Raw genomic sequence first — 27,869 nt, forward strand, 5'->3', positions numbered from 1 at the left:
GCTGATAAACGCGCCGGTGACGTCACGCGCACGTGACGTGCCCGAGGTCACGAGACTGGAAGGAAAATCACCTTTTCCCTCCGTGACGGTTAAATATTCCACAGGTTGCTCCAAAACCTCAGAACAAGCCAGACAAAGGTTTTTTTTCTTTCAAATTTTATTAACACATTTGCGTACAAAACCCTCGATTAAAAACCTGTTGAGCATGCAATATAAAGTTTACACTTAAATGAGCCGAACTCGTCCGCCGCATAAATTTGTCATGAATTAAAATAACAGCGGGTTTGGGATCAGATGGGGGTCAAACTAATTGTGAAACAATGCTTAAAGAATGTTAAAACCTTTTGTGGTTGCGAAACTCTGCATGAGTAATGTGCTGGCAGGGCCGAGGAGCCAAACATCAGAGCAGATTAACCAAGTGAAGTTTAAAAACACATAATCTGCAGAGCAAACGTCGCTCTCAGCCTCCCAGACACTTTCACAGACGTTTCTGGCTGTTTTTTTTGTACATTTAAAAATATCAAATGACCTTCAACGGTGTCACGAGTATCCAACAGAAATATGACAAATGCTTTGGGTTTTTTTCCTGTTTAAATTGGACTTTTTCTTTCATTTAAGGTGTGATATTCTCAACAATTTAGCTTTCTAGTTCCTCCTTTCATCTCTCAGTCCAAACTGAGTTATGAGAGGATTTTATAATTCCCTGAAATTAAACCATTCTGGCATCTAATCCGCCATATTTGGATAAATTGTGCATGTAAATTTACTTAATCAGTCCTTTATTCCATACCGCCGCCTCTAAATATCCCCAATATTAAAGGGTAGCAACAAAATGCACGACATATTATAGTTTACTGGGTTTAGAAGCAGAAATTAAGGCTCCTCCGACAGCTCCTACCGTTTGGGGAGGAAAAAAAACCAAAACCCTGAAGAATTTTTTGGAAAAGGAGTAAATTAACTTTATTGAGCTTCATTAAGATGTTTCTGCCGTGTGTTTATTAGTCTCTCATGTGAAGCCAGTCACCCCAGTCCCGTCATTTGTGGCGCTACGAACGACAGCGGGTGGGTGAAGTGACACGTCAGCGGGTAGTTCAGAGCGTTGGAGAAGCCCACTATCTGCGGCGCCGCCTGCCTGCTCAGCGCCACGGGCGCGGCCACGCTCTCGCTGTACAACACGGGAACCCTGATGACCCTCTGCCCGGCACAGCAGGGGGTGGCGCTGGCCTCCATGTCTGCTGTAATCTGCCTCTTCCACTTGTTCCTGCGGTTCTGGAACCAGATCTTGACCTGCGTCTCGGTGAGCTGCAGCGAGGCGGCCAGCCCGGCTCGCTCCGAGCTGCTCAGGTAGCGTTTCAGGTCGAAGGTGGACTCCAGCTGGAAGACCTGACTCCGGCTGAACACGGTGCGGGTTTTCTTCTTACGCGCCAGTTTCAGGTCACCTGAGAAGAAGGAAGATTCAAGTGAACATAGCAGGGCTGCTGACGGAGAAGATGGGGCGGCTTTAAAGGTGGCCTGGCCCCCGCTAACGGGTCTCACAGGGTGGGCCCCTCTGGAGACCCCTAATATACGAACCTGTACTGCTGTCATATCATGATTATATTATATTCTCCTGATGTGACCTCCTAGCTTCAATCTGACTGGCTCAAACACAGAGGTGGAGGGATTAGAAATCTGTCCAGTATTGTTACTGTTGGGTTCAGTGATTTAAATTTTAACCTTAATTTGGAGCAAAATAAATTCAAAAAATGGTAAACTTTGAACAAAAGGTTCTTCGGAGGCAGCTGCTTCAGGCCTTTAATGGAAAACAAATGGCAACTTTTTTAAGCATCCTCTTGACTTTTTCCCCCTTGTAAATCTGTAACAGAATCTCAAAAGATGTGGAAATCCTTCCTCTTTTTGAATTGGACGTTATTTCTTGGAGTAAGCAGACAACTGAAACGTTATACTGGTTTACACAAATGTATTGCAAAAAGATGTTAAGTAAACGCGTTTCACTCCTAACTCGGGGATAGTTTCATAGTTTAGAACGCGCCAGGGAGATTTGGTCCCTTTCCCCCAATGAAAACAACAAACTTTGTCTGCTGACTCGGTTCTTGGGCCAGAGCTCTTGTTCCTGTCCTGGATCTCCGTGCTCACCTGTATCGCAGCCTTCCTCTCGAGGAAAACAGGAAGAACTCGCCTCCTCCTCCTCTTCCTCCTCTCTGCCGTCCATCGCACCATCTTCCCTCTTCCTCCCCGCCGGCTGGTCGCTTTCCGCCGCCCGCTGGCTCGAGTGTGGGGAGTCCCAGCCGCTGACCGGCGCCGGGTCCTCGCAGCGCGGTGGACCTGCAGAGGGACGCGAACAAGAACACACCCTGCACACGTTTCAGCTGCTATCAGCAAGAACATCCTGCCTCCCGTTATTACCAAGATGATAAATAATCGCCGGAAGTGTTGTGTATTTGTGCGGAAGCAATCAAAACTGGTGCCTTTTACGCGCAGACAGGGCGTAAATAAAGCGGCGCGTCTCCACATGTGCGCGACTCTGACTCAGTGATTGACAACTGAATGACTGTTACTATTTTTTTTTCTTAAATGACCAGACGAAAGCTACAAATAATTTCTTGAAAAACATTGCTGGGGTGACTTACAGTTCCTCCCCAGTCGTCCCGCGCAGACCTCCGCGCTCCGCGTCTCCCTCCTGTACGGAGATCCCAGCAGATTCTCAATATAAAAAGAGGAGCCTTTCGATTTCGGCGCTTTGTCGCCCAGCATCTTTTCCTTTACCCTCCTTGTGGATAGAAACTCAGACAATGAAAAGGAAAAATCTCTTAGATTTGGCTACGGCGGTGTAAATTCCCGAGAGCGCGTCTCGTCTGCTGCCGGGAGTGTCGTCTTGTGCCCCGGCACAGCGCCTGAGCGCAGACATCCAGACTGCGGTGTCTCCGCTCCCGATATAAAGCCCTCGCCCCTCCAGAACTCCTCTCTCAGCGACTCTGCCTGGAGGAGCCAGAGACGCTGTATTTAGGTCAGAGACTTGTCCTCTAGGCTGCAGAGAGCTGCAGAAATGGCACAGTACCGCCTATTGGTTGCATCCGCCTGTGCACTATTTGTTTGTGCGCAAACCCAGTTTGCTTTAAACCATGTAACCCGATGGTCGCCTTTAATCTTTGAAAAGAACTTTCAATATCAAAGGAAGACGAGGCAGGAGCCGATTTATATAAATATTTGAGCTAAAACTTGGCATGGATATGGGGATATGCTACGTTCTGGGCTAATGAGAGTGATAGCTGCAGGGGCAAATATACAATTTAATTGTTATAATTCACTTTTTATTGTGGATTTTTTGTGGTATTCTTTCGTTTATATTCAAATGGTTTGCTTTTAATATGATTGTTTCGTCCTTTAACCATCAAGCTTTTATGAATTTCCAAATCGGCTGCGGGGCTGAGCGACTTTTGTGGCAAAAGTTAAAACGTTGCAGTTATTCTTTTCGAACCCAGTTGCCTCAGAAGCGGTGCACTTGTTTTTAACCTGCGGGAGCCTGTTTTTCAGGCCGTCCATCAAGCTTTCAGGACCAATCAGCGCGTCTGCTCCCACCGCAGGCCGGAGAGCGTCGTCTCACTTTCAGACTGATTAACAGGCTGAGACAAACGTTCACAAATCTCCCTAAACGCTCACATGAAGCGAAGCTTTGCGCCTCTTGGACAGATTACGCCTCAGATGTCCGTAGAAGGAGCTCGGTCCGGCTCCACAACAGGAGTTATTGAGGCTGAAGGTGGAAAAAAATGTTGAGCTGTGAACACTGGAGTAAAACACTGCTGCGTTTGGAGCATAATAGGATTTCAGAGGTTTGGAAAATCTTACTTTCATCTGTAAGTAGCCTTGAACAAAGTGCTGAGAACATTCCTGCTGCAGGGCTCCAAAATAACATTTATGTTTAAAATAATCAGTAAAGAAACTCAACGGGGTGAAAGTAAATTTCCCCCACGTGCTCGGCTACAGATGCAGAACAAAACCTGACTCTGTTTCTCACAAATTGCTCACAATTATTCTCTTTGTGCAACTAAATTGACTTTATCAAAGCCTCTTTGTCAACCTAATCCCGGATTACAGTGTAACACCTCCACATTTTTATGTAGATTTTCTACATGCAGAAACATTTCACGCATGTGATGCATTATTACCAGCACTAACGCACAAATAAAGTAAAATATGGCAGTTAGATGTGAGGTCCAAGTGAATTAAGGTGTTTATTTGGATCATCTAGTGGCTCTTAGAAGGAAATGAATAACTTGGCCCCAGATTTCATGTTCAGTACATTTCATTTTTACACACATGAACTACAAAAATGTGTTTCTGTAACTAATAATTGGAACGAGCAGAGACGTAAAGTCAAATATTAACCGTCAGCGGCTGAGCTGTTGTCCACTTCTGATTGGTGCTCGGACCCGTGTGACGTCACGGCTCCACATTAGCCCCGCCCACTGGAATGAGCCCAAACAAAAAAGATGCAACAAAAAGAACATGGAAAGTTTTCAGTCTTCCAAATTTGTGTCCCAAAAATAGTCACTTGTTTCCAATTTTCAGAAGTTTCCTGACTCGGTGATTTCAGTAATTTACTAAAACGCAGAAAAATGGAAAATGTTGTTTTCTGGGCATTTTCCACCCCCAACACTGATGAAATTCAGATGTTTCTGCTCATGCAGGAATATCCCGACACTTCCTTCCCTGTCCGGCCCGACTGACGCACTGCAGAGCTGCATCTGTTAACGCGCAGTGTCCCCGACGGCGTGAGCCACTGCGTCTCTGCAGGGCAGCACTCTGGGACTTCTGTGGAGGTTTGGATGAAAGGGGGCTCTGGGAGGGACGTTTTCCCTTTAACTCTGTTTGTGGAAGAAGCAGCAGCTCTGAAGTGTGTTTTATTCAGTGGCAATTGTGTGATGTAGATTAGAAATACTGCTTTAAAAGTTGCACTTGTTGAAGCTTCAGCGGCGTTCCGCAGGGATCGATCTTTGGACCTGTGCTTTTCACATCTGACAGGTGCTCACGGATAGTTGAACGAAGTTTTTCCAGCATTTGTAAAGGATCGACATGTCGCAGTTTATTTTGATGGCACAGTTTAACGTTGTCGACAGTCGGAGAATCTTTGTATCGTCGTTCAGATGACGACACTGTAGATGGGGAGCAACTCTGTATCAGGACCCATCAGGATGTGACGGGAGCTTCAGGCTGTGGCCCACGATGCTTCGGCGTTTACGAGGTCACTGAGGTCTAGACGTTTTAGGTCATCTCAGACAGAGTCAGTCGACCAGAAGGCCCCTTTATGCTCCGTCCAGCTCCGAGCTGTCGACCAATCACGGCTCTTCTGTTTCGTTTGTTTCCATGTACAATATGAGATCATTACACATGAGAATTGCAGCTATTTTTCTTTAATTCAAAGTCTGAATTTTGTGTGGATGGAAAAAAAATCTGCTTTTACGATGTAGACTAGAATTTGCAAAAATTTTTCAGAGGTGAAATAATGGTGATTCAAATTAAATATGAGCTGAATCCAAAAGCTCCTGGGGTTTAAAACCAAATTCTGGTGGAAAATGTTAGATTTCTGATGGTTTTAATAGAGGTAGAATTATGTTTAAAATCTAAACTTTGGTTTAAAGTAGAATACAAATTGCACTTAATGTAAAGCATTAGTTCTTCCCCCCAAACTTTGTGTCTTCATATTATCACAGCGCCAGATTATCCAAACCTAAACTGACACATATTTGTGCAGTGTAATCCCATTAGCCTCACCGTCAGCCAGGCTGACCCGAACCCAGAGCCCAGATCCTTCAGGACGAACCCAAAAGCCTCCTGGGAGATTTTTTGCAGCCCCTCAGTCAAAAAGCTTCTGCTTGTTGTAAAAGTTTATGTATTTATTTCTTTTTTAAATTTAGCTTTAAAGTCCGAATCTGTCAGATTTCAGCCAGAATAAACAGTTAATCCTCATTTGTTTAACCCTGTAATGGCAGATTAACCCCTGTTAGCGCTGCCTCGGTTCAGCACCAGGGAGGGGAAACGGCTTCAAACCCTCCTGGAAGTTTTATTTATTTAGTTTTGTGTTCTGGAAAATGGGGATGAATGAAAAGTTGGATTTAAGACCCAAATGCATGAAGTCATAGAGTAGCATTAGTTATTGATTATTCATATTAGAGTCCTGAGAAAAGTCAGACTTTTTAAGAGTTTATTTTAAGGTTTAAGATCATATAAATTTAAATTGTGATGAAAAAGGAACAAAATAAAATTTTGGAAAGTGAAAATTCCAGTTTAAATCGTAAAATCAAGAGTGAAAAGTGTAACTGTTATTTTTCAACCACCTTATTTAATTCAGAAGTCATCCTAAAAGAGTTAAAAAGTAAAAATTCAAAGAATTTTAAATTTAAATTAGTTGAACAAAAGCTAATTTATATGGAGTCACGTGAGGATTTATAAAGAAAAATCAAGGTTATGGAACGGAATCAGAAATTTTAAAAGCTTTTGAGGTGTGTGTGTATGTGTGTGTGTGTGTCTGTGTGTGTGTGTGTCTGTGTGTTTGTGTGTGTGTGTGTGTGTGTGTCTCTGTGTGTGTGTGTGTGTTTGTGTGTGTGTGTGTGTGGTGTGTGTGTGTGTGTGTGTGTGTGTGTTTACGGGACATCAGATCGATCAGAACACCAGAAATGTGTCGTCGCTGCTGGGAAGCTGCTGGAGGTCAATTGATGCTCGTTACTCTGTTTAAACTACAAATTCTGGATTATTCTCATAAATCAGCTTCACATCGGAGTTTATTGAACATTTCCTGTGTTTTACTGACAAATCCTGCAGACGTTTCAAACAAACTTCAGTTTAAAAAGCATTTGCCGCTATTTTCTTTTCTATAATTAAAGATTTCTCTGAGCTGTGAGAAGAATTTTATTCGCTTGTTTTTATCCTTTTTTTTAAAAAAAAGGATCTTAAGACGGAAATTAAAAATTACATTAATTAAAATCTAAAACGGAAAATGCTTTTTCGAGTGTCACAACAGTGAATTTAGATCAGTTTCACACAACTTTAAATCCCGTTTATTGAAGTTTTTCATCATTTTTACAGTTCAAACCAGTGATTAAACCTTTTTCCAGTGTCCCGTACTTCGGTTAAATAACATAATTACTTTTAAAAAACACAAACTTTTTTGAGGGGGAAAAAACGTTTTAACGTTTATATGGTGGTTTAGAAGCACCGCGACTCGGTTCGGTTCTAATGCGACTGAAACTCGTTAAAGAAAAATGAAAAACGTGTCAAACAGTTGCTAATGGCTACGTTCATAAATATCTTTAAAGGCGGGTTTTTATTAATCCAAAACTTTAGGAGAATCTGAATTTTGATAAAGTTTGAGTAGAACAGCGTCACTCATGCACATTAATAGAACCCCTTGTTTTAGTAAATAAAAATAAAGGTACCACGTCACCGATGTCTGCCAGCATTTTAACCGCTTCACGTTAAATTATCCGTCAGAAAATTTTGTTTTGCCTGAAATTGTGCTCGGTGTGACTCCGTTTTTAGAATTTAAAACAGTTATCAATCAATCAATCAATCAATCAATCAATCAATCAATCAATCAATCAATCAATCAATCTTTATTTATATAGCGTCTTTTACAATCAGAATGGTTTCAAGGTGCTTTCCAGAATCCCAGGGCCTAACCCCAGACAAGCAACAGTGGCAGGAAAAACTCCCCTTTAACATGAAGAAACCTTGAGCAGGACCAGGCTCATGTAGAGGAGAGGAGAGGCATAGAGCATTGAAATACATACAAAAATACATTATATTGAATTAAATTGAATTGAATAAGCTGCTGGTTGAGTGGGTCAGCGGGGTCGGAGGTCAGTATACAGCTCTGAAGGCGGCGATACCTGTAAATGGATACGGGGGAGCAGGAAATAGCATTACTAGTCTATTATCCCACCGAGAAACAATTATACGCTTTAAAATAAATATAGGCATGAAAACAAGTCCTTAGCTGCATATGTAAACATTCAAAATTATTCTCCAAAACGAGTTTAACTATAAAAAGTATGATTGGTATTTCCGTCGACAGCCACCAGAGGGCACCGAAGGTCAATTTCTAAAAGTTATGGAATCTTAAAAATGACACGAAACTTAATGTTTGTTTATAAATCAGTTTTGAATCAATCCTAAAATCAGTCTCAGAAATAATGGCAGGTTTCACCTCGGCAGCAGATGTATTCATCAGTAACGAGCTAAAAACGTTCAGAAATCTGTGAAGAACCAAACTCCCGTGAAGACAGAAGTAAAATATCAGAAAATAGGGGGAAGGGATCAAAGCTGAAAGGTTATGGGATCAAATTCGGATCAACACGCGTTTGCAGTAATCCGCCACCAGGTGGCAGCAGCGGACGGCAGGAATTCTGTTTTTAATTTTAAACTCTTTTTTTCCGTATTACTCTGAAAACAGCCAATGAAGATTTAACATAGATTTCTTGCAGATTATTGAATAATTAGGGGAATGAAACAACTTTACATGCCTGAGAAATTAGTGTAACAGCAGCATTTTGGATTTCTGACACTTTTCAAATAAGTGTGATGTTATTTTGAGTTTTGAGCTTTTTAGGCAATTTTAATTCGAGTTCCAATTTGCGGCATTAAAACTGTAACCATCTCGGTTGTGAATTGAAGTTTATTTTTGTTTTATTTATCCAAAATAAATTATAATTACTATTAAATGCATGTCAGCCATATCTGTGATTATTAAATATTAAGTATCTTTTAAAAAAAATCATTTTAGAGTAAATTCGTTAAATTTCCCAGTTCCCGTGTTTATGTAGTTCCTTAAATTCACCGCTAGAGGTCAGAAAAGCTCAATGTCTGAACCAATGATGATAAAGTCCAATCAGTTTGAGATAATTGTCTAAATATAACAGATGAGTCTCATTTGTGGGCCTTTAGGCGATGGTGGGTCGCACATTTATGGGTAATTAGCTGAGGTCACGTGGTGAAAAAGCCCTGCAGAAATAAATGACATGCAACTCTAATCTCTTTTTAATTAGCTCACTAATTAAATAATACTTACCTTAAACACCCCATTAATATCTAAGTAGTATTTAAATAAATAACCTTCCATATCATTGTGGCTGACCCCCCCCCCCCCCCCCCCCCCCCCCCCCCCCCCCCCAACACCACCACCACCACACACACACACACACACACACACACACACACACACACAAACTCAAACTTACAGGACATTTAATCCACTGACCAACTCACTGTGACTCCAGCATCTGGAAGTTTGTGTATGAACGCGCTGCGGCTGACGGTGAGTCTGAGTGGATCAGACAGGTGAGCAGAGTTGTGTTTCACCTGTTGGAATGAACAGCTGTCCGGGGCTGACGGTGGAGATCAGCGCCAGTCTGGGGCAATTATTCATGGCTGGTTGGAGATGTGGCAGAGCGCATCTGAGCCCCCCCTTAATTCATCAAGGACGACTCCTCATGCAACGCTGCGCGGCCTTCCTCGCGTGAATATTCAGAATTGAGTCAGGAGTTAACAGAATGAAACTTCAAATCCCACAACTGAGCAGTTTATGCTGCATCCTGACAGGAGAGGTGAAGCTCCAGATGCTGGTGGAGGTCAGAGAGGCTATTAGCCAACGGCTGGAGAGGCGTGCTAACATGCAGTGCTGCATTTAGCAGCAGCTAGTGGTCAGGATGCAGATTGTGCTATTTTCGCTCTTGAGGTTTGCAGCGTGAGAGGAATTTAAAATTACTCCTGGAGTTTGAAGTAGTTGATCGATGATTTCCTGGATTAATTATCAGATGGAACTCTGATTGTCCTCTTTAAAGAGGAACATTGATCGATTCATCCCCGTCCGGACCTTGACTGTTCTCACCCCTGCTGAATTATTTAAAATAAGCCACTTTATACCGTGTGTGTGTGTGTGTGACAGTGTGTGTGTGTGTGTGTGTGAGAGTGTGTGTATGTGTGTGTGTGTGTGAGTGTGTGTGTGTGTGTGTGTGTGTGTGTGTGTGTGTGTGCTAGATTATGCATGAGGTGAATAAATACATGAGAAATACAGAAAAGACCTGAGTTGTCAGAATCTGTGATGAATACGTTGCTCCTCATGAGGAAGCAGCTCCTCGTGTGTCGTTCACCTCTGCACAAATCTCTCCGGGAGCAACACAACCCCCCTGATAACCAGCTTTTATGACGCCCAGCGCCACCAAGCTCTCGATGAAGGACGCTCCGCTCTCAGGTCGGTGAGCCGAAGGGATGAGTACCGAGCCGCGGTGCCCAAGTTTCCCTTTGATTGACAGGTCAACCTCTTTAATTAATCACCTGGAGAGCCAGAAACAGGCGGCCAAGCGTCTCCTGATAGGGGGCATAAATAAGCCGCAAGGTGGAGGCCTGCGTCCGTGACTCCATATGACCCGCGTCCAACACGCTGGACGTCCCAGCGTGCTGCACAACAGCTGCCGTCATTTCATCCGTCGTCGTTTCTGCTTGAGTGTTTTCTTCTGCTGCCTGATTCATGAACAATCGGATCTGATCTGAACTCCCTTTTTTTGGGACTCAAAGCTTGTGTCTCGACCACGTTAACTCACCTGCTCCAGGACCAGACCGCTAACACGCTAACAATGGAGGCAACTTTAGCTCGACCTGACTTAGTTGGTACATCAAGGATGCAAACATGTTTAAAGTCAGATGTTTATTAAAAGCCGGAGCAGATTTGGATCCTTTTGCCATCTAAAGCTCGTCCTTTCTGGTTGTGCCACAGGAACGCTGCTAAAGTCCTGGCGGCGCTTCTGTTCTTTCGGTGACGCCTCCACCGGGGTTTTCCCCATGAGGAGCGGGGCTTTGTGGACCGTGATGAAGGGCCTCCTCCTGTCTGTGAAATTCCATTCGTGCCGGTAATAAAGGAACCGCCGCGTGGCTGCGTTAGCCTCTGGGGTTTTTTCGCGCTTACTTTCATGCATCCATTAACAACGCGGCCGCAGCCTTTCACATGTGCGCTCATGCTCTGGGATTCGCTGCTGCTTCACAGGAGCCTCATAAATTGCGCTTGATGTCGTAATTATTCTTGGGGATCTGTTTGAAGGAGAGAAATTCTCTCTGATTCCGAGGCTACGGGTATCCGTGGACCTACGAGCACGGATGTGGGTGACGGAACAGACCAAGTGCTGCCTCGGATCTATTAAACAACTTATTGTGACAAGTTGCTCAGGGGTGAAACTCTTGTGCTGTTCACTGACGGAGCTAATCAGACGCATCACAACTGTTGGTTTTACAAGGCAAATTCAGTTTTGTTCGCTTCTTCCCGCAGCGGCGGTGGAGTGGAGAGGAAACGGGCCGATTCAAGCACATGGCGAGTTACGCAACCATCTCCCATACGTGCAGGATGTAATCCTCAATGAAAGAGGTGAGGTTAATTAATCCCTGCGGGAGGTATGAACACGTAAGGATATATGACGATTATCGTCGGCAACACAATGTGTGCTGTATTTGTTTGTGAGCTCTGTGGGAAAGTGGTAAATCTCCACAGTTTGGCCGATTCAAAGGCTCAAAATTCTCTTTTAGGACCACGAAGTTGCAAAGAACGCTAGGTAATTTCCAGGGGAAGGTAAACGTGAGCGCGGAGCTCAACGCCGACTCCTGTAACGAGCTTTTGTTTTGAACGATATCGGCCCGCGTCTGATTTCCCCGAAGGAGCCGGCGGCGAGCGCTTTGCCGCGCGGCCTTACGAGCGACGCTCAATTACCCGAGCTCCCATTAAGATGGAGAGTGGCGTGTGGAGGAAGATGGCGTTTCCGTGGCCGTTTCCCAGCTGGTTCAGCCTCGTCTGGCGGCTCGGCTCATTTGCAGTTTGCTTGTCGACGAAAACACGTCGGTATCATTTCTGATGGAGTCCTTTAATCCTCAGCTGGTCCTCCTCCCCAGACAGCTGATCGTTCAGAGCTAGCATGAGGCTAACTGTTTTAATAGACGCCATCTGCTTCCTCTTTTTACTCCTTTCCTGATTTACCTCTCAATACACTCTGCGCCGCGTTTGACGGCCGCCACGCCGATTCTTTTCAGGATGTTCTCTTTGGGTAATGGCTGATTTACCATTCAAATGCCCTCCGACCGTCCGTCTCCGTCTCACTTCTGCTGCTGCTGTTGCGTCCAAATGTGTCCCTGGAAGGTCAGCCTGAGAGCTGCAAGCATGTCCGTACTCTAAGGAAGTTGTTTTTCAAACGGCATGAGAGGAATCTTAAAGCTATGCTAATACAGACACAACCGAGACGAGGGTGATTTTAAAAATAAAATACCTTTTAATTGATCATCTGTGTGTAACTCAATGTTGGCAGTGAATAAATCGTCTCAAATCGCACAAAACTGATTTAAAAGTGCATCAAAACTCTGATTAACTGCCTCGGTCGTCCATTTTAAGGGTGTTCTTCACTGTGATTCAGCACATCAGACCTCTTAGCTCAGGCAATTCTTGCTGCCAACACTGAATCCATCGATGCCCCCGGTTCCGTGCACACCCCAGGGGCGTCGCATGTCGTGCCGGGCTTGAAATGCGTCGTGTTCTGTGTCTGAAGCATCGCCGCAGGTGCATCCAGCTGTGAGTCACTTAACAATGGTCACATGATCCACACGAGGCCTCGGGGCAGATGTGGGACGTTGATTCGGGGGGGAGATGGGGGTCCTTCATGTTCTCCTTCACTCTGCTCTTTTAATTACATGAAGCTATAGAAGCTTTTTCAGCCAATGACTGTTAAAAAAAGGCAGAAAACATTGATTTCTTTTAAAAAAAAAAAAAAGGTTATTTAGCCAGTTAATTAGCCAAGAACAAGCACTAGTGTAGTTTATCAGCTCCCAAAAATATTTTTTCCCCTGTTTTCTGAAATTTCAGATTGTTTTACTTGAGAAAAGCAAGCTAATGTTATCATCTTGGCCTTAGCGTCCCCTGACTAGTTGTCTCACTATCGCCTCCCCAGGCAACAGGTAGTATTACCAGAACAGAAGGATTGTGCTTATCCATGCTAAAGACCAAAGTTAGCAGAAAATATGCTTCACTGACTGTCCCCGAGGCTCAGAGCAACAGAAGATAACGATAATTAGAATTGGCAATTAGACGGTCACGGTTGGGCCTTCAGAACCGAAACAGGCAGCTGGTTTTGGACTTCGATATGATGTTAGCTGTTGCCCGCCACGAGGCCCCGTCAGCTCGCTGCAGCAAACGGGACGACAACGGCGAAGAACGCTGGTGCAAACACCTTCAGAATAAAACAGGAGGCGAAGTGTTTGAGTCGTTTAAACTCTGAAGTTCTGATGTCCTGTTAAAAATATGGCCTGTCTGATTGAGCGTGCGCTGATACGCAGAAACGATTAAAACCCAGACGAGGGTGTAGTTTCTGGCTAGCGTGACGCTTCCAGCAGAAACATTTGTGAAACATTTCGCAGCTTCGCCCCCAAAATTTCCCACCGGTCTCGGTCCGATTATGTGACAAGTGTTCGATTTAGTCCGATTCTTTACACACGCCAGCGTCCTCAGAACAGCGTTGTCTTGTGTGTCAGCCTCGTTTGCTGGGTCGCACACAATCTTTAACGCCCATCATCGCTGCGCACGGCAGAAGTTCTGTCCATTTGTCTGGGGTCGGACCGCTGTGTGAGGGCCATTGCTGTTCGGACCACTCGGGTCATTTCCTTCTGGGCATGGCGTTGCTACAACAACGTGATATTGACGCCAACAATGCAAATATTTCCTGCAGAAATGCTGTGAAAGATGCTGGAAGCCAACACGGTTCCGGACCTTGAAGTGGAGACATAGATGTGGCCACTAGGGGCAGCAGAGGACCAGACGCTAATCTGTCATTACCGTCGTTTTAAAATCCTCAATCAGAAGAGTCTGACTGTTGTTTGGCGATATCTGTGCACGTCTGAGGTGGCTACGTCGTTACGCCGTGATGTAATATTGGCTGATTTGGGCAGAGAGGCTCATTAATCAACCCGAAATGCAGATTTGAATAAGAAATGTTGAATATCGCAGTGAAGTCGCAACCCATCAGAAATGTTTATGAACCCATTTCATTTAGTGGAAGATAAATATTACTAAAGAATCAAAGCCGGAGCGGCTGCAGAAACCACAGGTGGTTCAGTTTGGACTCAGCTGCAAACATGAATCAGACATTCCTGCTTCACATCTGCCTTTTAAGGCTCATACCAAATAAATCTGTTGACGGTAATACCGTGGAGCCACATCCCCTCACTGTCGGCGTCTGATGTCTGATGCCAGTAAATTGAGGCCAGTCAGGTGTGGCGCCATCATTTCCCAAAGTCTCGCAGGCAGATGAAATGGACTTTTCAGCAAATGGGTCCAGATTTGATGTCAGAAAGTGATCCAGGCTCTGAAATCCTGAAAATAAAACCTCTCAAAACCATCAAATTAGATGAGGCAGCACATTGTCTCAACTGGTCCAATAAGGAAACGTGTGTTCTGGAGGTTTAGCTGTATGCTAGCTACCACAGTTAGCATCTCTACCCCATCTAATGGCTGTTAATGGAACAGCACCTGTACTCATCCCCCCTTGGTAGCAGCTCAGGAGTCAGCTGGTTGCTTCTTAATATCGAATTCAATTTAGCGTTTTTTCCATCCCACCAGAAAGTGTTGCCGTGGGGACGCGTTCCCTGCGATTCCCAGACATACAGGGAGTCACCAGTCTTGACCGCTCATGGTGGCGTCGCAGCAGAGGCCGTCGGACTCCTCGTCAACCCCAAATGGCCTGAAACGGCGCTGAGTCGGCCCTGCTCTCAGCAGCTTGGGGAACGTCAGGATTTTTCCCTGGTGATGGCCGATGAGTCTGGTGAAAAAGGCTAAATTTGCCTATCTCGGTGTTTCTGAACCTCATCTGTTGAGGCCACCTGATAGAAAACTCATAAATCACCCAAGCACCTTCCTTTCACCCGGCGAAATGGCAAAACAGCGACGGGGCTCCATCACAGCAGAAGACGTCATCTTTTATTTTTGCACGACAGCAGAGGGAGGCAGGAAGGATGCGAGCTGCACGCGGCAGAACAGAGAAAATCACAACATGGAGGCAGCTTTTTCAACAAAAAGGCCAGTTTCAAAGGGATCAAGACTTGTTTTTAGCTCGTTATGTCACGGTTCTGCAGTTTTTATCCAGTATTTCCGGCACATGGCAACACATCAGGGTGCTCGACAACACACAGGTGATCCGCGTCAGAGCCTGTGTAACTCCCACGCTCACACATGGATGGCAAAAGTTCACACGGCGATGACAGAATTTTTGAAGAAAAAAAAAAACCTGACAGATTTCTCCAGACCGCATGGTCCAGAAGGAACCTCAGAGGACTCGCTGATCCCAATGTGCAAAATGCAAAAAAAAATTAGTCTCCTTCTCTCAGGGAGGCTAAAAATTGCTGTCCTGAATCAAAATGACACAAATCTTCGTATTATCTTCGGTCTTTCAGGGGCTAACAGGCTGGGTCGGCTCTGCTTCAGGTCCTCGGGAAAACTGACACACATAGCGTTGATGCTAGCTTCTTTGTAACACCCTGGAATTGCTTTAAAACAAACAAATACAGGGAAAGATTTATTGTAAACTGCACAGTTTTCTTCGGGACGAATAAACATATACATTTATTAACAACCTGTGAGGGTTCCAGGTGTAAAGTTTCACATTGCTCTCTGAAGGTGGAAAACTGGAAATGGCCCCCTCAGCTAAATGGAACGCCGCCACGAGAAAGTCTGATACCAGGAATTCCGACGACAAGAGATGGTTTTTAAAGCGAGAAAAGTTTCAGGAAGGGGAACTTGTTCTTCTCAACGCAACAGAATTGCTTTAAACTGGACAACATGCTAACGCTAAAAGTTAGCACTGCGGTAAAATAAAGTATGGCGCTCGTGATGCATGTTGGGAATCCTGCGAAAAGCCGGAAATGTTGGAGCTGGCAGGACCGCCAAGATGGCGGCCGATGGCCATGGGTGACGTCAGAAGGACTTTTTCCACGACTTACAGAGGATCTTCTGGAAGGCGCGTCTGAAATCCCGGTTGAAGATGGTGTAAATGGCCGGGTTTAAGGAGCTGTTACAGTAGCCGATCCAGAAGAAGAACTTAAAGAGCGGGTCAGGGATCCGGCAGGAGTCCCTGCACAGCCCGTAGAGGCTGTAGCTGAAGAAAAATGGGAACCAGCACACGACAAACACGCCCATGACCACAGCCAGGACAAAGGTGAACCTCTTCTCCCTGGCTTGCGACACCTTTTTCCTGGCCGATGAGCTCTGCCGCCGCTTCCTCCTGGAGGCGAAGAGGTCGATGGATTTGTTGCTGACCTTGGAGACGCGCGCGGACTGTTTGGACTCTGGAGGTTGCTTCTCGCCGGTTCTCTGCCGCTCCCGCTTGTGACCTTTGCCCTCTGAGGAGGAGCTGTCGTCCAACTCGGCGTCCTCGGTCTGTGGCCCCGTGGTGACGGTGCGCTGGCTGGGCGTAGGCGGGCTCTGGCAGTGTCCGTTCTCCCTCTCGCATTGGAACGGGGAGTTGGCTTTGCTGAGCCCGTTGTCCGTCTGTACCGTGGCTCCGTCCGGCCTGGGGTCTTTCTCTGACATGTTCCTGGTTCTGGTTTTGGCCACCTGGTATATTCTGATGTAGACCAGGACCATGATCAGGCACGGGGCGAAGAAGGAGGCGATGCTGGAGGAGAGGATGTACCAGCTCTCGTCATTGATCTCGCACTGGGGCTGAGCGCTCATGTCGTTGTTGCTGTCTATGGACATGAGAGGAGGGGATGAAATGAAGGCAGATATGAGCCACACGAGCACGATGATGCCCTTGACGCGTTTAGGAGTGCGCTTCAGATTGTACTCGACAGCCTGCGTAACGGACCAGTAGCGGTCCAGGCTTATTGCGCACAGATGGACGATCGACGAGGTGCAGAACAAAACATCCAGAGCCAGATAAATCCCGCACCAGACTTTCCCGAAATACCAGTAACCCATGAGTTCGTTGGCCAGAGAAAAGGGCATCACCAGGGTGGCGACCAGGATGTCCGCGGTGGCCAGAGACACCAGGAAGAGGTTCTGCGGCGCTTTGAGCGCGCGGCTCGTCAGCACCGCGACCACCACCAGAATATTTCCAACCACCGTGAAGAGGATGAGGAAGCTGACGAGCGCGGCGATGCTGGCGGTGCCCGCAGACGAGTACCCGCCGTCCAGGCTCCAGGAGGCGTTCAGCTGGATGACGGTGAACGCTTCCATGCCGCTGCCGTTAAAAGCCTCCATGCGGGCTGCGCGTTACGGCGATCCCCGTCATAGAGAGACCGCGGGGCACACGCACACGCGCCCCCCGCGTGACCAGGTCTTTCAGGGTTTCCGATCACGTGTAACGGGTCGCGTCTGAATAACTTTGGGGGCTCATTCGGGTCGCTGTAGCCGTGCGCGCGGGGAGCGCATGTCCGGCCGCCTTCTGCGCGCTGCGCTGCGCTCCAAATGATGCCCCATGTGCTGCTCTCATCAAACTCCCCCAGAGCTGCCCCGCCCCCGCCACACAGCCTCATTTTCATGCTGTTGGGAAGAAAAAGGCTGCTCCGAAATCACTGATTTACCAGAGATCCACCAAAGTTCACGCGCGGTGATTTGTGCAAACCCTTTTTTTTCCCTGCCCGACTGCGGGCCTCTCAGCACAAGAGCGCAGCTCAAGATAAAGTGCAGGGCTGGAGTGTTTCTGAAGAGGTTTGTTTATGAGCCGCGCAGACTGAGATGAGTTCGGCTTCTCAGCCGCCACCTTCGCGCATCCTCATTTTCATTCCCTCCGATCGTGCGCGCAGCGTTTCCAGGAGCATCCATCTCCATTACCTCTGCTCTCCCGTTAACAGGTTGAATAAGATGCCCGCTGCTTTATGGGCGCCCTCGGGGCGAAGCTGATTTTATTGTCCAAGCGCAACATATTACCACTGTAGCGCCATTATTGTCCGCCAATAAATCCCCCCCAACACACACACGCATTGTTCTGCAATAAAAGTGTGATTAGTAATGGGAAAGGAGACTCGCATAGTCGTAATTCTTATGGAAAAACGACTCAGGGGGCCAAATATCTGCCTTTATTTCATTTTTTTGTGTGACAGAATCTTTATGTAAAGGTTCGGGTCAACCAGAAACTTTCCCTGTGTTTTTAATATACGATCTATTTTTTTTTCTGTCATAAAATTCTGGCAGATGATCTAATTTATTTTCAAATTACAAACGGGCCCTGAAGTGGGAGCGGGTAAACTCATTCTTAATCATGGGACACTTTATTTTGGCAGCTTGAGGATCCTGTTGACATGCAGAGCACGTTTGCTCATCAATATTTATTAACCTAAGAGTGAAGCTCAATTATCAAGTGTTTCATGGAGTCCAGTGTGTCCGAGTTTTAATCAATTCTCATTGGATTTATGACTGACTTTTGTGTCAAAAGAGCGGGAGTTGATGAAAATATCGAGGCGGGTCCCCCTCTTTTTGCAGAGACGCTGATTTCCTAACGGACCAGGAACACTTGTGGGTGTAATGTCAAATACTCCGAGAGGAAGGTTGTTGTCATCCGGGCAGTCGCCACTAGGTGGTGTCAAATCTCCCACATCCAACCTCAGATATTTTAAGAGAAATTGAATTTCTTTAGGCTGAATATTGAACAACGAGGCTGTTAAAGACAGTCAAACTGTTTGACCTTCAGCAGAAGATGCCGCTCCATCGATCCCCAACTGGAGTTCCGTCCTTGTGTCCTGAATGCTTAAAGCCTCGGCAGGATTTCTAATTTCCAGAAATTTGAGGCTTCAGGGATTTATTTTTAGTTTCAGTGGAGCAGACATGAGCCGTGACCTCATCCTGTTACCTGCTGGTCTCGTGTGAACCCACGACCTCACAGTCAGATGCCGACCTGCAGGTCCAGATCCGTCAGAAGGGCCTGAGAATTTACCCTCACTTCCAGGATTCCTTCCAAACAACTTGTTTCTCATCCAGAGATGAGAAAGGAAGAGGAGGAACTCTTCAGCTGAGCGTCGGGGGTTAGTGGGGAGGTGCCAGGACATCTTCAGAGTACTGCTGAGTCCCTTGAGCAAGGCACCGACCCCCCCAAATACTCACGTATCACCGATGAGCCGACGACTCGTCCAGATTGGGATATTCTCTAAGGCCAAAACCTCCCGTCTGTAACACCTCATACCTAAAATTCTTTGCTTAGCTAATCTCACTCTGTGTCTTCTGCTTCCATTCCTGTTGCAAATATTGTTGTACCCCTCCCATGCAGGTTGCTACGGCAACCGCTGTCGACATTGTGGCAATGCGGCACCACCAACCGTAGCGACCTGTTGCGTTTCCACCTGTTTGGCGACCCTTTTAGTTTGACCTCTCGTCTGAGCTGATGTGAGGCGAGTGAGATATGAGGTAGCAGAAAAGTGTTTGAAATCCATTAAAACAATAAAGGTATAGGTCCAGTGTTAGTGCCCCCTAGTGGTCAAACCTTGATTCAGAGGATGGACATGATCACATTCACGCCTTTTACGCTCATCACTAAATGTTGTTCCATTTTTAGAGATGTTGCTCAGCTGCTAATGTGTCGCACTATTCAGCTAGTGGCTACGACGCACCCCAGATTGTTTTACCTGCCACATCCACAACGTTGCAACTGCTTGCGAAATGCCCGACAGGGTCGTAAATCGACACATCGCCACTGTTCAGGTCTTTATTGGTATATTTTTGTATTGTTTTGGGGCAGTGTTATTGCTAGCCTGCTACATAGTTGTCACTTCGCAGATGTCTGACTGAAAGTCCAATTTATTCCTGTATTTAGTCGTTAAACTACAAATCCAGTTTCACTCAAATATGTTGAATAACAGACGGGCAGTTTGAGGGCGTCCTCAGGTCGGACACTTGTGAATCCATGTGAGCAGGACTGACTCAAATATTTTGGATGACTCCTTTTTTGTTTTGACAGACAGCTTCATTTTCTGTTTTCCTTCTGACGCCTGTGAGCCGGCGTCTCAGCATGCTAAACAAGCGACACCTGTTTAGACGCCAGTAAAAAAAACACTCAGTTGGTTTGTTTCATTACTTATAAATCCTTAATTTTTAAGTATCATGTGAAAAATCTCATTTACAAAAATATTTGGATTCAAAACATTTGAATTCAAAACAACACAATTTATTTGTCTGTTTTAAATGACCTCTCTGGACCATCTGCATTAACACAACGGCCCACCAGGAGGCCGCGACCCACGCTTTGGGAACCACTGGCTAGCACATTAGCTAAATGCAGCAGGGAAGACGCTTTTGTGCCAATCTTAATTCTTCTTTGCTTCTTTCTTTTAGAGATCTATGTGGAGTGTTTAGCACAAGCGCTCCCAGATGGTCATAAATTTACTGAACCTCCATCCAGCCGCAGGTTGGGCCGCTGGAGTGGTTTAGAAGAGAGAGATCCTCTCTTTGTTTTCTTGGTTTCAGGAACAGCTAAAAAAAAAAGAAAAGTTGAGTTTATTCATCCACTCTGTCCTTAATGGAGTGGTTTAAACGGCGGCGCGGGCTGTCAGCCACACGGCGTCTCCTCTCAGATAATCAAAGCGCTGATGGTTTCATTAGCCTGCAGCCATTAACACCCTCAATCAACAGTTACTTCGCCCCCATTCGTCAAGGCTGCAGAAACTCCACGATTGTCCACGAGTTGTGCTCGTTGCCATGGCGCCGCCGGTGTTTTCACTCGTAATATTAAAATAACGACATCAAACACTGATGTCACATGATCGGAGCGTCCGAAGCCTCGTAAAGACCGAATGATAGGAAATAAATTATCAGAAGCTCACACTCGTCTCAGGATTTATTTTTAGATCTTTACACGAATAAAGTCAGCAGATAACGTGACCGGTGCACGTATGGCGGCGCCGCAGCTGTAGTCTGGCACACGTGAGGGAACGTTACGAGCTGCAGTCTGAATAATCCTCTCATCGGAGACTTTAGTGGCAATTACATCTTTTATTGGCAACATTTGGACGAAGGCGGACCCGTCTGGCTTTAACGAGATTTACGTCAGGACGTTGGTTCGTCAGGATCTGTAGGGGGGGACGTTTAAACGACCGTGCGGGTTGACGCCTCCAGATCTTTTGACCTCGGCACGCGGATTAGCAAGCGTGAAGAGTCTGAACACGCTGTCAGTTTGAGCGGCATCATTCTTGCAGAGCATGTATGTAACGGCTGCTGACATGTTGGGGGATTCTAATGGGAATTTACCATTAATTGTGACTGTTAATCTTCTCTGAAATACTCTGGATCGCTAACGTTCATCCTGCAGATGTAGAAACTAGCGCGAGAACTGTGATGTTAGCCAGCAGCAGAAGTGTCTCCCAATGACCTCTGGCCGACCTTACGGTGTTACAGCAGGTATTTTGAAGATAATGAAGCTCCGGAAAAGAGCTAAAGTGGCTTCGGACTTTTGGACCCCTGCTAACAGATGGAGGAAACCTCCTCCCAGCCTTTTATGTGAAACGCTTCATGCAGCAGTGAAAGACAAATGTTGCTGTAGCTTATTAAAGTCATCAATAATTAAATGGGACCAAGCACCACGTTCTGCGGGCGGATTAAACAAATTTACGATCAGACCAGCGGCGTCGCTCTGAGCTTCAGTGGAGGTTTAATAAGCGCAGCGATGACCTGCGGCTCCTCTTGGACTCGGTCCGACGGGTTTGCTGGAATTGTTGAAATTGTGATGATTTTTTTAATGCGCTCTGAAGCACAATTCAACGCTTCGCTTTTGCCAACTTTTTCAGCACAATCTTCTTTGCTAACGTTACTTGCGGATTATTAGCTGATACTAACTCGTCAACAGTTAGTTTGATGAACGCTAACTCATAATTAAGTTGACATAGCATTTTCTGGTGAGCTTTTGCTGGGCAGTTAGCATAAGATTAACCCCGCAGAAGCCTTTTTGGCTACTGGTGCATTTGTATTAGCATATTATTGTAAACATGAAAGAGTTGGTGAAGACAAACAATTTCCGACCCCAGCGGCTGGTCAGAACTTTGTGACTCGGTAACAATAACTTTAGACGTGCCGGATTTGTCAAAACTATCAGAATGAATGGAGAAATGATCCCCCCTCTCCCTGTAGCTAAGTGGGAAAGCCCTGATTAGAACTGGGAATTTTTACAACTGTTGTGGGAGTTATGGGAGCTGGTAAATTACTCCCATCATTAATGCGAATTTTCACGGCAGGCGGAAGGATTTACGAACATCTCTGTCAAAGACTCGTCCTCTTTTCTCATGTGTGTAACAAGAAAAAAAGGCATGAATAGCTTCCAATTATCCATCATAGTGGATTCGCTGGTGCAGAAACAGAAAAGTGCGCTCCTTAATGGTTCTGTCCTCACCACAGAGTGCTCTCAAAATTGGTATTCGTCCACTCAGACACTGTGAAGAAGCTAACGTTCCCATGTGAGCTGCGAACGTGTTGTAGCCTTCAGATTTTCTGTTCATCCGCCCGACGTGGTATCTCATGTCAGTCTGGCAGATTTGTGAGGTCGTGTTCGGTCGTGTCCGTCATAAATATCGGCCGGCTTCAGGAAAGGGGGTCAGAGGTCGTGATCTCGGGTCTCAACCCCAATCTCTGCTGACCTCTCGTTCATCCCCGCGAGTGGCCGCGAAAACACGTCGCGCTTCGGCCACACATCGATCTAATTAATTTATCTGTTAGCAGCGGCCGCTAGGTTTTACTGTAACGAGCTTTATTAACGGAAACTGCTTCAGCCAATAACGTCGCGGGAAGTTTGTTGCTGTACTCGGCACAGATGATGTGAAAATCAGTAGTATGGATCGGATTTTAGCTGGCATTAATGATGCGGGACTGAAGGTCGATATTTCATCTTCAGCCCACCGACAGTCCTGTGACACACCTGACCCCCCCCCCAGCTGTGACATCAGCTGTGACATCAGCTGTAAAGCCATCAGGAGAAAATCTGAACAAACTCAGACGCAGGAAACGCTTGGTTTTAAGGCTTTGTATCATTTAACGTTTACATTGAAGAAACATCGTGATCGTCAAGGGCAACACGACAGAGCCAATTTGGCTTTTGACATTGAAACAGTTCACGTATGTAAGTCAATAATGAGCTGTTAGCTTAGCGGATGCATAAACAAGCAAACTGAGGCTAATGCGTGAACAAACACAGTAATGAGGCCCTGGATCGGCATATCGGCAAACACGATCTGGCCTCAGTTCTGTCTGACAAAGCTTGTTTGCTTTTGTTTGTGTGTTTCAACAACACTTGCAACAATAGCTAGCATGTAAATGATGCAACAATGGGGTGGGATGCACTTAAACCGAGAGTTTACGCTCCACATTTCCACCCTTTGTGCTTTTGTAAGGAGATTAGCATAAGCTTGTTTGGGCGTTGATAATTTCATTATTATATTTCCCCCTGGTGGTCGTAGGCCAGATTAAACCAGCTGCGATCATCTGTATTATGCGCACTGCTGCTAATTCAATCAAACGCACGCCATTTGTCCTTTTCACAGAAATGTGAGTCACCGTGCGAGGAACACAACTTCAAGGACCCCCGGGCACACACACACACACACACACACACACACGTACGTCCGTCCTCTCTTTTATGTCGCCGACTGTATCACATGCTGCTAATGAGCAATAACACCGATAAATCTGTGACCTTCACCAGATCTGACCAAACTGGAGCATCCTCGAGAGACGAGGAGAGTCAACCGTCTTCCCTTATTTCACTATCTTTGTTACCGCCTCACCGGCAGTAAAACAGTCTTTTATAGCTTTTATATCTGATGTCCTTTAATGTGTCCTGCCTGCTTTGATGTGCTGGACTTTACGCAACGACCGTTCCGACGGCGGATTATAAGCGCCACCTGTCAGGCTCCGGTTCACCTCTTGAAGGCCGCATTCACCCCAGAAACAGACGAACCGTTCTTTCCCCTCGCTCTCGTTCAGAACATCAAAGCAGAGGTGCAAGCCGACCATCTAATCTGTGCCACCTTAATTTCCGTTATTTTTTATCAACGCTTTCATTTGGAAGCCAGTTTTGGTCCCTCGTGGCCCATCCAGGGAAAAGTTCTGTGCTGTTTAGGATCCGTTTAATCTGTGGAAGGTTTCCGATCAGGCGTTGATCGGGATCACGGCCTCAGCGACGCCTTCGGGATCAAAGCAAATTCCGCTCCCTCCCGCGGGAATACCGGATGAGTTAAACACGACCAGACTAGCGTAATATTGTTCGGGGATTATCCGCGCGAGCGTGGTTCAGAGCGTGGTCAGGACGTTCGAGACACGCAGCGATTGTCACATGGTTGACTTCAAAGCTTGGTTCAGGGGGGCGTGTCCTCTTGCTGATGTCGTCACGCCAACGGCCGTGTTTCCCATCGGTCGTTCATCAGCGGCGCCTCCCAACATCTCAGTAAATAACGTCCGCCGGCGCGTAAAAGCCAGCGCATGAATCAGGCGGCTGTTGCGATGTTCCCGCCGCCGGCGCCCATCCTGTGCGTGGGGGGGCGGGGCCTTTGTGTCTGGGCTTCAACGCTCGCTGCACAAATGGAATCCTCCTCGGCTCATTGTGCTCGTAATAAAACACTCTGAAAGGTTCGTAGATCTTTGACAGGGAGGGCGGCTGGCGCCGCATTAGCAGCGCCGCATTAGCAACGCCGCGCCGTCGCACTTTAACGTGACGCTTGTTATCAGCGGATGAAGAGTTAGAAATCAAACGGAATCTTTCATGAGAACAAACGTGTGATGTCATCGGGCCATCAAAGCCTTCGTTAGACGCCAGAACCTCCAGATTTATACCTGTTTCTGGGGACACACAAGCCGCTTTGAAGCCTCAGAGCTTTTTATTTTATTCCCAGCAGCCCCTGGGGCAGAGTCGTTAATTGAAAGAGACGAGCGGGGTCAGAGGTCAGAGGTCGGTCTGTGCTTCAGCCAGTCAGCTACAGGATAAATGTCAGACCACGTACAGGACACAGACTGGAGACCAGTTCACCTGGGAAAGACTGGTTATACTGGGATAGGGACCCTAAATGGACTGGTTTTAATGGGATAGAGGCTCTAAATGGACTGGTTGTAGTGGGATGGTTTTGGTGCCGTTTCCAAGGGGAATATACTTTGACCAATGATGCTGTTGGGACACGTCAACTGTCCAGTAACACCAGTAATGTCACAGAACTGGTCCACAGACGTCCATCAGACTGTGAGACCTTCTGTTTCAGGTTTAGCTGACGTGAGTTAGCTAATTTCCTATCAAACGCTGCAGTAGAAGCCGATGAGCCGCTGCGTCACCCTCAGATCTGGACTTTTGGATGTCCTGGTTCTGGTCTGATTCCCACTTTGGTCAGCTCTCCTGGCCCAGAGTGCCCACATCGATCTGGTTCCCCGTCTTCAGTCCATTATCGGGACTCTGAGGTCGTCGCACTTCTCCTTTTAGACATTTTTCCAGTGGTCATGTCTCGGTGACGCCCCCCCGGGACTGTTTTTGCTCCATCTGAACATGCACAAACGCAGACTTCACTGGCAGCTTCTGTTGTTCTGAGTCTGTAATTGCTTTGTAAAGACTTTCTTTCATCTGGCCCTTTGTTCTTTGGAAGAGCCCTTTTCCAAAGCTCTGGGTTTTCCCTCAGATGCCGAGTAAAAACGGGCCGAAATCCCCGAAACAAAACCTGAATTAGCTGACTTGAATTAGTTGTTGCAGTTTTATTCACACAAATTATTTAAGGAGAATTTGGCTGTTGAGAAAAACAGGGTAAAATATAACATCAGACGGATGCTAACGCAGCGCAGATGCTAAACTCAGTGTTGTTGATGCAGAAACAGATTGTTATTTATTAGAATTTCCAACAATTAAATGTGACATTTTATCCAGGGAGCAAGTAGAAACACAGTTAGCTTAGCATAAAGCTTACATATTTTTTTGTATTTCCTTTCGAAATGTTTGAGGTTAAAAGCAGGAGGCTAAAACGAGGTTGGATCAATGATCGTAGCCTCCCTGTAATACCCTTAGCTTCAGTCGTTGGCTTCAGTCTGTTTACCTGTGCCGATCAATACTGATGGGCTGTAAAGAAAAGTGATGTTGCTAAGTGGATTGTTGTCCACTCGACGGTTGCAGCGACCATCATGGCAGAGGGTCAGATTACCCAGCTAAACCGCTGTTTTTAACAAAATGGAGAATTAGCTCAAACCTTTTTTTGCTCTCTTCGCCTCTCACATGTTTTACGTATCGAGTAGAGATCGATATTTAGCTCCTCTCACCTGAATATGTGTGCGAACCGTCTGAGCAACAGCCAGAGGTGTTTTCACAGCTAACGAGGCTAAAAAGTACCCGTCAAATCCTTTAAACTGCGGCGGACACAGAAGACTTAAAGAATGGCAAATATTTGTTTATGCTAACAGAAACCTGATGGAGCGTAGCGAGCTAATGTAGCGTTGCAGTTCAGTGCTTCTCTCCTGCGTCTCGTGGGTTTGCATGGAGATACTGATGTTTGTTTGTCCTTAAATCATGCAGAATACACCGAAGGCTAATTAAACCAGGCCACAATTGGCCAATAATAGTTGTTGATTGTCGGGGTGTGAGTGTGTAAACGTCGTAAACACGGAGGAAGCAGCCGCGGCTCACAGACGGTGAAGGGCTCCTCCAGGATTTAGGTGTTTCCTCCTGTAAAAAGCCCCCCGGAGTGTTAGCGCGAGGCATCATGGGCCGTAATTGAGTTGGGCTGAACGAGGCCAATGACCAGAGTCAAAAAGGTCAGCGGCCGGAGTTTATTGGGTTGGCGGTTGAAAACCCTGCAGGCTTTGTCCATTTGCAACAAATCACTTCCGACAGATAAACCCATCAGCTGCTATTTGTGGAAGCGTAACATTTACTCAAAAGCCGTCAGGTTGAAGATCCCGGCGTCGCCGTGGGCGACGGGAGGGGCGTGGGAGAATGACGGCGGTGACCCAGATCAACGTGTTGTTGCGTCCAGTCCCGCCGCCGACAGTGAGCGACAAACGTAGCATCGGGTCAGTTTGTGAGTGGTTGGTGGGCAAGTTGGGAAAGGTCAAAGGCCATCGAGGAACATTCTGCTTTGATCTTTTAACCTCATTTACGCCCCCCCTTGGGTTACGGTCTGGGAGTCTCTACAAAGAGACTCGTTAGCTGCTTTCTGAATCGGACTTTTCGATCAAAGCGGTCTAATTTTCGTTCATTTGTTTCATCTCCATCCCCCCGCCGTTGTTCTCCTGAACATAAAAGACGCCCCTGAATGGGACCGCCGTGGTTTTCCTCATTTCAAAACATTTCCTCCCGCCCCTGCTGGGGTGGAGGCAGGTGTGACGCCCCCTCTGGTCTGTGGCTGGAGCTCCCCGGCCGACCTTAAAGCGCCGGCGCCTCAAATTCCCCCTTTTCTGCTGCATAATTGATGGGTTTTAGTCTTTTTGTTAGAAGTTTTCTGAAAGGATCAAAGAGTGGTGATGAGGCGAAAATGACTCGTATGAATAATTAATCAGTGACTCGGCAGTAAAGAATAACAAAGGTTGATTAGCGATAATTACTCATTCACTTGATGTAATTTTCCACAGGTGAATGACATTTCAGACAATCGACGCAGAAGAGAAAAGCAGCTCGACTCTCCGAGCCAGAGGAGCAAATCAACTCAGATGTGTCTCATCAGAACCACGAGGAACCATGACATCGTTGACCATCGGTCAAGCTCCGCCTCCTCAGACACCAGCTGATCATGTGACCCATATGGTGAGTAAGTCTGCACTGCAAACTACCATTTCTGTAAACTACAGGAAGTTTGCTCATGACTCAGCACCTAGTGGCCGCTGCATCTCGGGTTGTTCATGAAAACAGTTGAGGCGTCGC

The 27,869-nt window shown here is 46.4% G+C and overlaps 2 protein-coding genes and 1 long non-coding RNA gene across 3 annotated transcripts in view; 1 reads left to right on the forward strand and 2 right to left on the reverse strand.

Moving 5' to 3' along the window:
- LOC130522617 (uncharacterized) overlaps positions 1-27,869 on the forward strand; it is a 48,008-nt gene that overhangs the window by 18,844 nt on the left and 1,295 nt on the right. Inside the window, exon 4 of the long non-coding RNA XR_008949656.1 lies at positions 27,581-27,752. This is a non-coding gene — a long non-coding RNA (uncharacterized LOC130522617). The remainder of the gene's footprint in view (positions 1-27,580; positions 27,753-27,869) is intronic.
- LOC130522615 (homeobox protein HMX1-like) lies at positions 937-2,968 on the reverse strand. The gene is made up of 3 exons (XM_057027167.1): positions 2,631-2,968; positions 2,137-2,325; positions 937-1,439 (listed from the first exon to the last, which is right to left on the reverse strand). The coding sequence occupies exons 1-3, from the start codon at positions 2,752-2,754 to the stop codon at positions 1,021-1,023; spliced, it is 732 nt and encodes a 243-aa protein (XP_056883147.1). The 5' UTR covers positions 2,755-2,968; the 3' UTR covers positions 937-1,020.
- On the reverse strand, positions 14,974-18,015 carry LOC130522614 (alpha-2 adrenergic receptor-like). Its single transcript, XM_057027165.1, has 2 exons — positions 15,649-18,015; positions 14,974-15,561 (listed from the first exon to the last, which is right to left on the reverse strand). Exon 1 carries the CDS (start codon positions 17,273-17,275, stop codon positions 15,989-15,991), a length of 1,287 nt encoding a protein of 428 aa, XP_056883145.1. The 5' UTR covers positions 17,276-18,015; the 3' UTR covers positions 14,974-15,561; positions 15,649-15,988.

This window comes from Takifugu flavidus, chromosome 3 (genome assembly GCF_003711565.1).
Source record: "Takifugu flavidus isolate HTHZ2018 chromosome 3, ASM371156v2, whole genome shotgun sequence".
Lineage (NCBI taxonomy): Eukaryota > Metazoa > Chordata > Actinopteri > Tetraodontiformes > Tetraodontidae > Takifugu > Takifugu flavidus.

Excerpts from the sequence above, each read along its gene's own strand:
- LOC130522615 (XM_057027167.1), bottom strand. The coding sequence starts at position 2,754 with ATGCTGGGCGACAAAGCGCCGAAATCGAAAGGCTCCTCTTTTTATATT. Across the intron at positions 2,326-2,630 it reads GGGACGACTGGGGAGGAACT|GTCCACCGCGCTGCGAGGAC; the intron begins GTAAGTCACCCC and ends GTCCCTCTGCAG. Across the intron at positions 1,440-2,136 it reads AGAGGAAGGCTGCGATACAG|GTGACCTGAAACTGGCGCGT; the intron begins GTGAGCACGGAG and ends CCTTCTTCTCAG.
- LOC130522614 (XM_057027165.1), bottom strand. The coding sequence starts at position 17,275 with ATGGAGGCTTTTAACGGCAGCGGCATGGAAGCGTTCACCGTCATCCAG.